Source organism: Gadus macrocephalus, chromosome 11, assembly GCF_031168955.1.
Source record: "Gadus macrocephalus chromosome 11, ASM3116895v1".
Taxonomy (NCBI): Eukaryota; Metazoa; Chordata; class Actinopteri; order Gadiformes; family Gadidae; genus Gadus; species Gadus macrocephalus.
The window spans coordinates 21,416,947-21,431,899 of record NC_082392.1 but is presented as its reverse complement, the minus strand read 5'-3'; the positions used below and the strand labels follow the sequence as shown (position 1 = coordinate 21,431,899).

General features: G+C 37.9%; 1 protein-coding gene across 1 annotated transcript; it reads left to right on the top strand.

Moving 5' to 3' along the window:
• Positions 1 to 1,638: 1,638 nt before the first annotated feature.
• Positions 1,639 to 12,740, top strand: LOC132468089 (amyloid-beta A4 precursor protein-binding family A member 1-like). The gene is made up of 11 exons (XM_060065735.1): positions 1,639 to 1,874; positions 3,054 to 3,146; positions 3,275 to 3,314; positions 3,556 to 3,701; positions 4,093 to 4,179; positions 6,269 to 6,445; positions 7,500 to 7,679; positions 8,206 to 8,418; positions 10,300 to 10,419; positions 11,378 to 11,518; positions 11,969 to 12,740. Exons 1-11 carry the CDS (start codon positions 1,782 to 1,784, stop codon positions 12,038 to 12,040), a joined length of 1,362 nt encoding a protein of 453 aa, XP_059921718.1. The 5' UTR covers positions 1,639 to 1,781; the 3' UTR covers positions 12,041 to 12,740.
• The last annotated feature ends 2,213 nt before the right edge of the window (positions 12,741 to 14,953 follow it).

The window sequence follows — 14,953 nt, the reverse complement described above, 5'->3', positions numbered from 1 at the left end:
TCACCGCTGGGTAATATTTGTATATAATATTTCAAGCTAGCTAATAACCTATAAAGATAATTTATTCTTATTCCATCTCTGGCGAGGTATCTATCTAGCCAGTTAGTGCTAAGGCATGATTGGACGAGGGCAGTTATAGGGAGGAGTTTCGATAACGGTTACTTGTACTTTTACTTTCAGTACTTAAGTACATTTAATATCAGAAAAGTACTTTTGATACTTAAGTACAGTAAAGATCAGATACTTTAATACTTTTACTTAAGTACTATTCTAAAAGGTGACTTTTACTTTTACTTAAGTAATTTTCCAGTAAGGTATCTGTACTTTTACTTAAGTATGGCATTTGAGTACTTTATACACCACTGCAATTATGCACCAGCAGCACGGTAGAGAGGGCATGTCAGACTAAAGAGAGAAGTTGGACCATATTGAATGGCTGTATGCATATAATAGAGGCCAATATCAAGATTCCTCTTAATAAGTAACTAACTATACTCACAATGCTGCATTCAAAAGAAGTGTGCATTCAAAAGAAGGACAATGTACAATGCAGAATGTGACTAGAGGACTTATTTTAGACCATTCTCTCTGATAAACCTGGGCCTGATAAACATTTTATGAATTCCTATTCATGTCTCACCATTAGCATGAAATTGCCACAAAAAGGTCAAAGGAACCTGACCATATTCATGTCTATAGGAAATAATATCCAGAAGGTCAAAGGAATAAAACGTGACCCATCATGCACCTAAACTATCCTATCATTGCAACGATTCAAAGAGACATGACTGCCAAAGTCAAACATAAGCTTCAACAGAAACATGTCCATTTGATATAGTGACCAGATTATTATTTTGTGGACATTGTTCAAACATTACATAGCCAGCCACAAATCATGTGATACAAAATAAACAAAATTTCACACCTAAGAAATACCCAAGCAACCGAAAAACTCAAATTAATTTGAATACAAAATGGCCATGTCATCCATGTCAGCATATCCAACATTTAGAGGTTTTTAGTTTGCATTGTTTAGAGTACTTACAATACAATGATATGTTTCATTATTATTTATTTCAGTATTTGTCCTTATTTAAATTATATGTTAGAATAGCCGGTACATCCAATCGTTTTCCATGACATTCATGTGTAAAATACCATTCTTCTCAAAAGCACTATTTAGTGCTATATACTTTGTGCATTCTTTCGCACAACACAACAAAATGTTAGAGCAGAATATTCTGGATTGTCTAATGGATGTAAAAGCCAACTAGATGATCCCTTTCATCAAATGTTTCCATTGGAATTATAATGAATAGATCAATTGTATTTTCAGGGCCTTATTCATTACTTATTCAGCGTTAATGAGGGAAATCACACAAGAAGGGTGGTTCAATAATTTAAAGATGGACAAGGCTCTAATTACTTGACCATAAGCTTATTGAAAACACATGTTGTCATAACGGCATGTTATGAAGAGGGTTAAAATTCTGTATACATTAACAATTGGATAACTTTGATAATTCCACTGTTAAAAGGAGATATGATATAAAAGGATTTAACTAAATATGTTCCCAGCAGCAGACACAGTTCGGTTACAGACACCACAATGAAGTCTGATACCTGTGTATGTCACCTGAGTAAACAGCCATCTGTCTACCTGTTTCAACCAGTGATCAGCAATTGCTTCTGTTCTAACAGATGCTCCCTCGTCTCTAAGAACTTAAAAATAGTCACAACTGCTGATACTTTGGACCACAGAAACCGGTCTTTCAAAAAGAATGGAGAACTTTTGGATGTACCAGATGGACAAGCAAAATGAGCAGCAGCTTACAAAAGAGCCAATTAATTTGGAACAGCACTGGCAAGATGAGGTTTGGACAATAATAATTTAATCAGTCAGTCTATATCATTATTTGAATTTGTGTCAACATCAAGAGGAATTATCCTTTGGGGTATTTGGCAATTTTGAAAGTTTTTTATGTGTTCAAATTATAATGTTGAGAGGAGAGAACATTATAATAGAAACAGATTGGAGTGCAGGGGTGAAGGATTCAAAGGAATTAATGGAAGATTGTGACTTTCGACTGGCTAAGAAAATGGAGTCTTAATGAGTACTATTTAAGAGCTGTATCGAGAGAGTCTTTTGCTGAAATGCCATAGCAATCTGTCGGGTATTCATGAGTGAAATGTTCTTGGAAATGTCTGTCCTGGTTGAATGTTTCCTGGGCTCTATCAGGTAATTTAGATTTTCAGACAGCTCCCTGCTTATTCCTGACCAATCAGGTGATCTCCTCCCTAATGGCTTTGAGGTATCGGTCTTGCCTGTCAATCACAAGTGCATAGAATGCAAAACTCCAAAGGCAAACGTAGGGAGAGAGTGACGCTCACATCACCTTTAAGTGAAATTAATGTATATATACATTTGTTTAAAGTCTTCAGTTTCAAGGGTTTGTCTGGTGATAATGATTACCATAACATTGGAAGCACCACTGCAGTGGAGAACACAGCGTATCGGTCACCTGGGACTCATTTTCCAGGGAAGCGTCGTGTATCATGTGGCATGCCTGGCAACATGAGCTCACTCGCTCACATTTCTATTACACCATGCGACTGCAGCTCCATGAATGTGATGTAACAGCATGTAGGAGTCAATCTTGTGATCCTCCATATCACTTTTTCTTCTCAACCTTTTGCATGAGTAAAAAATCTCTATTAGTAGACATAGATATGCAGATATACAGATATATCTATTGTCCTTTATTACTAGACTATTAAAAGAGATTTATGTATTGTCCTCTATAAGTGGACTATAAAATGAGATGTATCTATGGTCCTTTACTAGTAGACGATTAAATGAGATGTATATATTGTCCTCTAATAGTATACTTTAAAATATTTATATATTGTCCTATATTATTAGACTATAAAAAAATATGTATCTATTTTCGTCTATTAGTGGATTATTAAATATATGTTAATATTTTCTGATACTAGTAGACATAAAAAGGGACGTATCTTATATTTATTCAGTCTTTTCACTCACCATACAGCCTCCAGGATCTATCTCAGCCTCACCCTCCGAGGCTGAGTGCTCCAGTAAGCAACTCCTGCAGGACCCCGGCTTTGAGTCTCCTCCTAATGAGGTGTGTGTGTGTGTGTGTCCATGGTGCCTGTGCATGGACTGCCTTCATTGGATTTTTACAGAATTTACATAGACTATTGAGAGGATCATGTGCACTTACCAGTATTGCCCTTCTGCTCTTCTATTTAGACTAGGAGAAGCCTTGCATCATTTCCAAAATTTGTGGAAGGTGAGTGCTTTATCATCATTGGTTCTCAAACTGGCGCTATTTGCTGGTACGCAGAGGAATTTCCCCCCAAAAAAACTGGTGTCAAGTTTATATCATGCCATGTTATATAGGCCTGTGTAAGGAACAAACCACAGAGGGCTGTCCCCCTAAATAGTATGTCTTGTCTTTTTTGCAACTACCCAAACCATGCTTAATTTCAGTGTCATGATTTTTCCCTCCTCCGTGTCATAACACCGTGTAGTTCCAGGTCCGTGTGATCCAGACGACTTGATGAGCGGGGTTGTCTTTGCTGCAAACTACCTGGGATGCACGCAGCTACTCTCAGAGAAGACACCGTCCAAGAATATGCGGATGACGCAGGCCCAGGAAGCTGTCAGGCGTGTTAAGGTGAAAGTACCAATTCATATATATACATTTATATATATGATGATGATGGTAATTGTAGTATAAGTGAATTTCACATTTAGTATGGTTTAGTTTGAGGCGCGCCAAAACTGATTGGGGTGTCGATTGGTTTATTCCATCATCATGCCAAATTTCATCAAGTCATCTTGATTGAAAAACCTATCAATCCTCTGCATTCAATCAATTACACACTCTGCATTCAATCAATTAGTGTATGTTTGCGTGTCTGTGTTTGTGTGTCTGTGTTTGTGTGTGTGTGTGTGTGTGTGTGTGTGTGTGTGTGTGTGTGTGTGTGTGTGTGTGTGTGTGTGTGTGTGTGTGTGTGTGTGCGCGCGCGCGCGTGTGTGTGTGTGTGTGTGTGTGCGTGTGGCAGGCCCCTGAGAGTAGTTCTGAGGAAATGTCCGAGGTAGATCTCTTCATCTCTACGCAGAGGATCAAAGTGCTCAGTGCGGACACACAGGTACACTTTTTTAAATTTGTATCATGAGGTATTCAACGAGTATCTCTAGATACCTTTTGTTATTGTTGTGCAATGCGTGAGGTACCTTATGGGACTGGTTGCAATCCTAGTGATATTTGTAGGGGTCCTACGAAAACGCAGGAACCCTATTGTATTCGTAAGTATTATTATTATTTTTAGCCTCACTGTTTGGTTCCAAAAGTTATAAAAAAGGCTTGTAGATCTCGTAGAATTAGTAAGGGAATCAAAAGATGGGATAGAATAACACGAAGGTGGCACTATAACAAGGCCTGGAAGTTCAACAGTCTGCCATTACCATTAGGACGGTTCAATGTGCACATATGCATGAAACTTGTTATACATGCACCATTTGTCACAACCCATACGCTCAGACCATTTGGACTTAATGCAATGGCTACAACTTGACCAAACACCCACACCGAAAGTGGTAAAAGCTGCAAACTTGTCACACATGTACTGTGAGAGTATACGGTGTTAAATTCATAGCAATAAGGCCATAGCCGGGATATGCATCTTAAAGAAACATATGAATATCTCCAATGTAAACAGCTATAACATTGAGTCAAACACGTCGGCTCAGCTGTCGAATATAGATATTAAGATTAGGTTCCATAGTATACCTATGCCAAATTTTAAGTCTATATCTGAAAATTGGATGCATTTATTTTAACTTGCCTTTCTGAACTGCTGCCTTTCTCCAGGGCAGGCTGATCCTTAAAGCGGTACACACGTCATTTCGCAAACGTCTTGATTTTTGTGTCTTGTGTTTTGACAATGGGTTTTGACAAAGTATGCTTTAGAAACATGGTTGGTGATTGTTTCAGTTTTAAAGCAAACCAATGCCAAATTACCACACCGACCAAGCTCACCATACCCCCACGTACGGAAGACATCTATTTTTCAAAATTTACTCTAATCTGCCCTTGGTGGTCTACATTTCCATGTAGTGTAGTGGTATTGTTTCAGACTCATGACCATGGGTTGCTTGTTTAAATCCAATCTCAACCAACCATTCTGTGACATGGCATATCAAATAATGTTTACCATCATGAATTAATTAGGCCACCACCATACTCTTCATACAGTAGGACATGGTTGCTTTCAACTATCTTTATTATTATTTTATTTTAAATGCAGACAATATAATTTTTTCTGGACCGATAAGAATTTAAATAGTTAGTTGCATGAACTGAGCGGTTCAGTTTGCTAATGCCTATTGATTGACTGGTGACTGCATCGCACTCCATTCTACTATTTTAGATTATTGTAAATAATACAGTGTAAATTCCAATAATACAGTCAATTCCAAATAAGTGTGGATATCAATTCAAACATATACAGAACTAATCCAATTGTAGAATATACAGCAATCAACAACTGAAGCAAATTGTGTCAAATAAAATGAACTGCTCGCATATTCATTTATTTTAGTTGTGATAATTAAGGCAGGTGTTAAAAATGGTGTCATCAGGCCCTAAAATGTTGGAGGGTTGAAGTACATTTATGTAAGGATTAAACCATGACGGGGTATCCTGTTATTGGACAATAATGTATGATGGGCTGGGGAGTGGCCGTGGCATGGCCTAGTTGCTTACCACCATTTCACTGCTTCAACCACTGTCAATGATTACATATTAGTTACTTTCATCCATAATATTATTAGTTCTACCAACTTAATCAGCTGAAATTACAATATTCAAGCACTTTGAGCATATGGTTTATGCGTTGTCAGGGAAACATCTGGTTGACAAATGTGAAAATAAGATTTGTCAAAATATAAATCAGGAATTAGATCGTTTATTTGAAACATGGCAATTGTAAGCAAAAAAACTAAATATAAATACATACATGTAAACATTTTAAATGACAATGCAATTGTTGCTAATAATTATTCCTTAATAATTATTTCCTAATAATAATACAATATGGATACATAACTTATTTTTGTTATATTTTGGAAATATGATCCTACCATTTCAGTAAAAAGGCATAATAAACTACCAAAACAAGGTTTTCAATCTAGACTACTGTGTACTAGCCAACATGTGGTTCTTTGTCTGCCTGCCAGGAGGTCATGATTGACCACCCCCTACAATCCATTACCTACATCACTGACATCGGGGACATTGTGGTTTTAATGGCGCGCCGTCGTGTGTCCAGACCAGACAATGTGGAGACCTCAGCCAGTGACCAAAGCAACAGTTTCCAATACAAGTTGATCTGCCATGTGTTTGAATCTGAGGACGTGAGTTTAACTTCCTATTCCTTCAAAAAATAATGCATATTTTCTAATATCCTCATTAAAGGGGGCTGTCAAGCTTTACTATTCTTTACTATAAGTATTACATAATATCAATATATTAGTCGAGAGAAATGCTTCAAATGTGTGTTCATAGTGTGTTCAAGATTCATAGTCTGGAACAGAAACTATGCCGTAAAGAATACGTAGAATAGTTGGATGGAGAATGCAATTCCAGAATTTATGATGCAAATAGCCTGTTTTTTACGTGACGTACGTGATTTTCCAAACACAACATGATTCAAGAAGTTATGAGGCAGTTCATTCAAGTCAAGTAAATTTTATTTGTAGTAAGTCTCAAAGGCCATATCCAGAGGGCAAGAAAAAACCTTGAGAAGATTAGCTTAGTTTGCAATGGCTGCCATACTTGACATACAAAGTAGTATCACAAGCAAACATTCTAAGTACAATCCTTATTATCCATGGTGATGAGGTTCTGGCTGGGGAGTAAGCTGATGGCCGTTTGGTAGGGGGGAGGGGGGGGGGGGGGGGGGGGGGGAATGATGGTCATATGGTGCAGGGTGCAAAGGAAACATTTAGGGGACCTCTAATCTAGTACCTGTATTGGCAGCTAGAGTTTGCTAGTGCTGGCAGAGCTGTAAGGAGAGCTGACATACACTCCTAGGAGCCACATGAGAGATTGAAGAGGTTGGTTTTTTAGCAGAGTCAGCATCACTGATTACATTTATCCCTTGTATCAGAAAGTAGACTGTGCTGGCACCCCTTTAAGGTGATTCATGCTATTGTAGTGTCTGAAGGTGGACGAGACAGCCAAGTAACCGAATCCAGAAATCCAGCCCTGGATCAATGTTATGTCGACCAATTAGGACACAGTGTTATTCATTACAATCTCCTGCCGCGGTTAAGCTTCCGAGGGGATATATTTTCATTAGCACTTGGTAGGGATTGGTTGAAATACTTTTGATCTGTCTTGAGAGACTAATGTCATTATGCATAAAGTAGATTATGAGGATGATGCTAATTGCCACTTAATTATCAGGCCCAGTTCATAGCCCAGGCCATTGGACAGGCCTTTAGTGTGGCCTACCAGGAATTCTTGAGGGCTAATGGCATCAACCCAGAGGATCTGAGTCAGAAGGAATACAGTAAGCTGCTTAAGACCAAGGACATGTACAACGATGACCTCATTCACTTCTCCAAGTCTGAGAACTGCAAAGATGTAAGTGTCTGAACTTCCTGCCTGGTGTAGCTTTGTATACCCTGTGTACCTGTTTGTATGTGTTAACATTTATATATAACAGACAGCAATAATTATCGGACTATGAATATAGTTTTCCACTATGGATGCAATAACAGGATTGTGTGCTGAGAAAGTTTAATAAACTATAAAAAGTAATGACCAATACATCGTACAACAAAAACAGAGACCATGGTGATGAGGACAAAGATAACCCATTGCTATTGGCTAACTGATATATTCGCAGGCCAGAGTTGTTGAATTTTTCTTTTTTATTATCAGGACAATTTCTGTTTTTGCATGCAAAAATACCTACTTGCACCCTACACAATACAGGCCAGTACATGCCACTGCAGTCTTAGGAAAAGGAGGGGTGAGGGGCGGTATTCAGTTGGGGGCAATATGCATCCTCACCACTAATTAATTTGAATTCATTAATTATTTCACTTTTACAGTATTGCATGTAGGTAAAGGTATTCTGACCATTCTTACTCTCTGTTCTCCGCAGGTATGTATAGAGAAAGCTAAGGGGGAGATACTGGGCGTGGTCATTGTAGAGAGTGGCTGGGGCTCCATCCTGCCCACCGTCATCATTGCTAACCTGTTGCATGCTGGGCCAGCAGAGAAGTCTGGTGCCATCAACATTGGAGACCAGCTTATGTCTGTCAATTCAACCAGTCTAGTGGGACTGCCCCTAGCCACCTGCCAGAGCATCATTAAGGTAGATAGATAGTATCATTAAGGTATAGAGTAAAGCATCATTAAGGTATAGAATACAGCATCATTAAGGTATAGAATAGAGCATCATTAAGGTATAGAGTTCAGCATCATTAAGGTATATAGTTCAGCATCATTAAGGTATAGAATAGAGCATCATTAAGGTATAGAATAGAGCATCATTAAGGTATAGAATAGAGCATCATTAAGGTATAGAGTTCAGCATCATTAAGGTATAGAGTACAGCATCATTGAAGTATAGAGTACAGCATCATTAAGGTATAGAATAGAGCATCATTAAGGTATAGAGTACAGCATCATTAAGGTATTAAATAGAGCATCATTAAGGTATAGAGTACAGCATCTTTAAGGTATAGAATAGAGCATCATTTAGGTATAGAGTTCAGCATCATTTAGGTATAGAGTTCAGCATCATTAAGGTATAGAATAGAGCATCATTAAGGTATAGAGTACAGCATCATTACGGTATAGAGTACAGCATCATTACGGTATAGAACAGAGCATCATTAAGGTATAGAGTACAGCATCTTTAAGGTATAGAGTACAGCATCATTGAAGTATAGAGTACAGCATCATTAAGGTATAGAATAGAGCATCATTAAGGTATAGACTTCAGCATCATTAAAGTATAGAGTACAGCATCATTAAGGTACAGAATAGAGCATCATTAAGATATAGAGTACAGCCTCATTAAGATATAGAATAGAGCATCATTAAGGTATAGAGTACAGCATCATTAAGGTATAGAATACAGAAACCTGAAACAAGGTATACCTCCACCCCTTGTAGTTCTTGGCCTCCATCCCAGGCTTCCCCATGAGTTCTGCATTAACCATCTCTATCATCAAGTATGACTTCTGGATCAGAGATTAAATTAGAACAGTAATACATGAATATCTACATTGGTTCAATAGCTACATTTTAGGTTGAGGGAGGAGGTGGAGACTGAAGGGTTGATTTGACCCATAACGGCCAATACCAGGTGACGTGTTCATGCATTTAACTAGGGATGGATCGGTCGCGAACGATATAACCCTTATATTGATTGAGTCTAAAACGTTCTCAAAGATTCAGCCAATGAGAGTACTACAGCTGGTAGCAATCGCGTTGCCATGGCACATGGATAAACAAATGACAAGGCACCGCCACACAAGTTAACTAACGATCGCTGTAGGCTTCAATATCATGCACTTTATACGTTTTCTTTTTATTTTGTTCTACAACGCAACTGCATGCTTTAATAAAGTATTGTTTTTACCTACCATGGAAATGGTCGAACTGTGTCGTATAGGCCAATGCTACAGAAATTAGTTTTTTTTTTATTTCCGAGCGCACCGCATCTGTTTTATTCCCACCCGTTTCCACCGCGCGGTGCGGTTCGATTCGGTGCGGCTTGGCGCAGCTCAATTACGGCTGGCGTTTCGACCGCTGACAGTACCCTTATGGTAGGGCAGGCTGTGAAGAAGCCTTAATTTGCGGGCGCACCCAATACTTATACCCAACTGACTTAACGAACAAATCAAACAAACGAAAGAAACAAACGAATCATGATAGTGAACAGAACTGAAAGAACTGATTCCTGGAAATTAATCGTTCTGCCCATCCTTTTAAGGATGGGCATCCTTGAGGGCTTTTAAATCTATATTTTACATTGTATCCTACGTGTTAAATTCTCTGACTTGGACAACGGGTCAAAAACATTAATTTGGACAAGGATCAATCAATACTATTACTATGGAACCCGCTACATCACTTTTCATCAAAATAAGTTATTGGTTTTCCCTTGAGGGTTAATGTTTTTTAATAAAAATAAAACATCTCTTCATATTTGAACTATTTGACCAATTAGTTGTTTGCACTGCAGGGCTTAAAGAACGAGACCCGGGTGAAGATGAGCATCGTGAGCTGTCCCCCAGTGACCACCGTCCTCATCAGACGACCAGACCAGCGCTACCAGCTGGGATTTAGTGTCCAGAATGGCATTGTATGTAATATTGAAGCCAGTTCATTTAGCTTGTAATTCCACCTCATTTGATGTTGGTATAAGACTACCCCTAAGGTTGATTATACATTTTTGAAGGTTTGTATATCATTACATAGAGACTGGTATTATTGATAGTATGATTGGTATTATTATTTCACATTTCAGATGACGCCATAAAGAGGTAGTTCATCAGGTAGAGTGCGTACCATTAAAGTGTAATTCCGGCGAAAATTGAACCCAGGGTCTTTGTTTTGGCATGAAAACCAATCAAATAAGCCCTCCAGATACCTTTTTCATTGAAAATCAAGTATAAGAGTTTGCCCGGCGCAATGTTTGGCGTTCATGTTATTGGCTTGGGGCATTGAGTTACGCTTCCAAATCTGCATTTTTTAACCACTAATATTGTTAAAAATAGCACCAAACCTCTGCAGTAGCATGACTAGGGTCCCTACACATAAAATGAAGCACAAACAACTTAGTTGGCAATCCCAGAGTTTATTTAAAAATACATTTTAAGAAGCATTACCGGTAGGTTCGTGTTTACAGGAAGTCCACACAAGTCGATTGCCTAATGCGCCGGAGTTCAGTTCAAGGAGGAAAGTTATGGAATTTATAATTTATGTAATTTATATTTATAAATAATATATAGCAAGTGTTGACACGTAAATGAAAGGACTTGCATATTTAAGTTACAGTTACAAAATATTTGTTTGCTACAATCAAGCATGGCACGTTGTTGACAGAAGACGCACTGCACACGTGATTGACGCATAGAGTGACCGAATGCGCCGGAGTTCAGTTCAAGGAGGAAAGTAACCCTAGTCTTGATCGCCGCGACCCTGGTTGACTTCCTGCCCCTGGTCTCTTGCTGCATCTGTCATAACCGAACCAGACAGGAGAAGAATCAGAGGTATCAGTTAGCTGGTGTAACTCCTGAACACTGAACCTCTTGCTGCAGATCTGCAGTCTGATGCGGGGTGGCATCGCTGAGCGAGGGGGTGTGAGGGTCGGCCACCGCATCATTGATATAAACGGCCAGAGTGTGGTCACCACCTCCCAGAAGAAGATGATACACATTCTGTCCACCGCAGTGGGAGAGGTGACGAGTTTCACACGCATTAGTGTTGAGTCCATCTTTAATGCAAAAGGACTCACCTGGCAGCAGTTGGCAAAACACACACTTCTCATGCAAAAATGTATATAGATATGATTATATATATTATTACTAATATACTTTAATTAATCTTTCTGATTTATCTATTTATTTATTTCTGCCTTTTATTTATTGCAAATACACTTTAAATACACACTTATTTTAAATACACTATTATACTTTTAAACATTGGTTGTAGGGTTTCTAACTTGTTTTAGAACAGAAGAGAAACAGTTTATTCATTTAAAGCAGAATGGTCTGTATAATCAACAAAAACAAAATTGCATCTACATCACATGATCATGTTATCCATCACAACTAATGGGGATGGTTGCAATTTAAATGGATGAATATCAACTGCCCAGGACTTCAATCATCTTTTTATCATTTCTTTAGATCCACATGAAGACTATGCCTGCAGCTGTGTATCGCCTGCTGACTGCCCAGGAACAACCTTTCTACATTTGACTGTTAGGCACTACTTTAGGTTTTAGGCAGGTATATTGTTTGATTTTGCGTTTCACTCAACCCACCATCAGACCTCCTAAACACATCACAACAAACGTGAAAGTTGAGAAAGTCGCAGAAAACATCCTAAAATTATTCCATGGATGGACCTGTACTAGTTATTTTAGTTTAAGTGATAAGCTATGTAACGAGGCGAAGGCTGCAGCCTTGTTTGAGCTCTACCCATAATAATATTGCACATTTACATATTCAAATATATTTGTTGTTAGCCCAATCAGAAAGTGTGCTGTGGAATGATCGTGTTATTTGGTGTGTACATTGTAACATGCGTGTGTTCACTCTGGTTTCAACCTGGTCCTATGCAAGGCCTGAGCCTTGAGTGTAGAAATGTGCCTATTATGCTGAACAAATATTATTTTCCAAAGCTTACCACACCTGATTGTACCTTTAAGTCAGAGATAGGAAGACACATTGGAGGCCATTTTAAGTTTGAAGCAGAGATGGAAGATTGAATAATTTAAGGGAGGCAGATGTGTCGTAATATAAGGAAGGCCACAATTTAGGCAAACATTGCTGTATCCATATATAGTTATCCATGCATTAAATAACCCTTATGTTACATTTCTCTGCACGTTTTTGTTTTTGTTCAAATTATTGTAAGTTAGTAAATGTCTAAAGAATAAAAGCAACCCATCCATGACTCGATCGACCCATGAATTATGCTTTCCAATTCAATTTGGTCTGTGGCATCTAACGGCTGGGAAATACAAAGACGTCAAAACTAATATCTATAAAATTGGAAAACTATGTTTCATGTTTAGCGCACAAATCCTCAGGTTGAGTGGATAGTAGGCAGGCATTTTACATGTTTGTAGGCGCACTGAACAACCCTGATGTGGAGGTCCTTGGACATAAGACCGGGAACACATGCACATTAAAGGGGTCATATTTGTTTATTTTCTGGTTAATTAGGGGTCCGAGGAGCGAAGCTGCTTGGTCCCCTATTGTTTCTGTAACGTTTTTTTTTTTCTCAAATTCTGTAAAAGTCTTACTGCAGCCCATACCATAAGTCGAAAACTCTTGACATTTTCAGGTACGGTTACTAATAACCTCCACTACCTATAAACCCAAATTCGTGTTACTGCACCCAAAGGTGGCGCTATTGTAAAAAATGATGAATTAGGCTTGTTTCTCCTCACCAGATTGACCTGGACTCATAATTCTTTCAGAACATTATTCTCTAGAATCAGATGTATTTATAAAACCCTGCTAAGCTAAACATGCTAAAAAAATTCACAGGCTACAAAAATAATCAAAAAATTCACCAAAATCGCCACATAAAATCTTTAGACCAAGCCCAACAAAAATCATCGAACAGAATTTGTTTTATTTAGTTCCATTTGAGAAATATTGGCCAATAAATTTGGAGCAGTTAGCCCATTTTTCTTATGTGATCAATTTGTTATTGCGTAAAAAAGCATACGACTATTAGTAGTTGGATACCAATACCCCCCACTACCCCTAAACCCAAATTGTGGTACTGCACCCAAAGTTGGCGCTATTTAAAATAATTATGAACTAGACTTATTTCTCCTTACTAGATTGACCTGGACTCAAAATTCTTTCATCATATTAATTAAATCACCCTTATGTTACATTTCTCTGCACTCTGTTTCTCTGTTACATTTTCTAGGCCCAAAATATTTAACTGATATGCTTCCACTACATAAGCCTTCTAGACCACTAAGATCCTCTGAGACCAATCTGTTAATTATCCCCAGAGTAAACACGAAACATGGGAAAGCAGGATTTAGTTACTATGCAAAAAATACTGGAATAAACTCCCAGAGGATTTAAGACTTGCCCCAACTCTGAGCACCTTTAAAACAAGACTGAAGACTTTTATGTTTGCTTTAGCTTTCTGCTAAATCTTAAATACATTGCAATTTCTAAAAAGCTTTTTTAACTTTGCCTTTATTTTCTATTTTAATACTAAAATGCCTTTTTAACTTTCTATTTTACCCATTTCTTTGCATATGTTTTCCTTTACTTATCTATTATTTATTTTATTGTATGACAATGTTTATATGTGAAGCACTTGGAGTCTTTTGAGTTTGAATCCTGATTAGAGCTTTATGAACAAGGCGACACCCAATTAAGAAACACAACATTGAACAGCACCTGAAATTCATCAGGCAATCAACATTCCGGCTCATTTCGTTTCCAAGAATCTTAAAGGGGAACTTCTTCGTTCTTCTTCATTAACCATTTTTCCTTCATAATTAACTCTATCATATTTATATTTCTTCCGTTAGTGTTCTTGACTACAAATGTTTAATTTCCCCAGAATTTCAAAGATTTTTCAGGTATATGCATTGAAGAAAGCCCTTAATTCACTTGAGAAATGTGTGCTTTGAGTTTTCTGGATGTTGTGTGGTTATCAATAGACATTTTGACCATTTGAATGAGGCTGCAGTTCAGGTTTATAAGTGGAACATCTTTCCTTAAATATGAAAATTATATGTTATGTTTATATATCTTCCATTAGTTTGTTCTTGACTTTTAATTTTGCTCGGACCCCGTTAATCACCGCTTGCGGTTATATTTACTATATTGGTCTTCCTTGCTCTTTCCGCAAGGAATTGTGGGATGGCATTATCTCCTTTCTTTTCATAAAGGATGGTCTGTTGTAACCTATGCTAAAGGAGACAAGTAAGAAAGCAATGACGCACCTTTCCTTAGCATTAAGAAAATTCTAACAGGTTTTATCATGGCTGCCGCTCAAAAAAGACCAAAAAAAACATTTTGCAATGTAATGTAAACATAACCGGGACACTGTTACAGGTGGAATTCCCCTTCATATGTAGGGGGATTGGAATGGCTAGTTAGGCACTTCAGAAATCAAATAGCACA

What these genes read in the sequence shown, in the direction of transcription:
- LOC132468089 (XM_060065735.1), top strand. Translation starts at nt 1,782, where the DNA reads ATGGAGAACTTTTGGATGTACCAGATGGACAAGCAAAATGAGCAGCAG. An exon ending in AGTCTGAGAACTGCAAAGAT is followed by an intron (nt 7,680 to 8,205) that starts GTAAGTGTCTGA and finishes TGTTCTCCGCAG; the next exon opens with GTATGTATAGAGAAAGCTAA. An exon ending in TGTCCACCGCAGTGGGAGAG is followed by an intron (nt 11,519 to 11,968) that starts GTGACGAGTTTC and finishes TCATTTCTTTAG; the next exon opens with ATCCACATGAAGACTATGCC.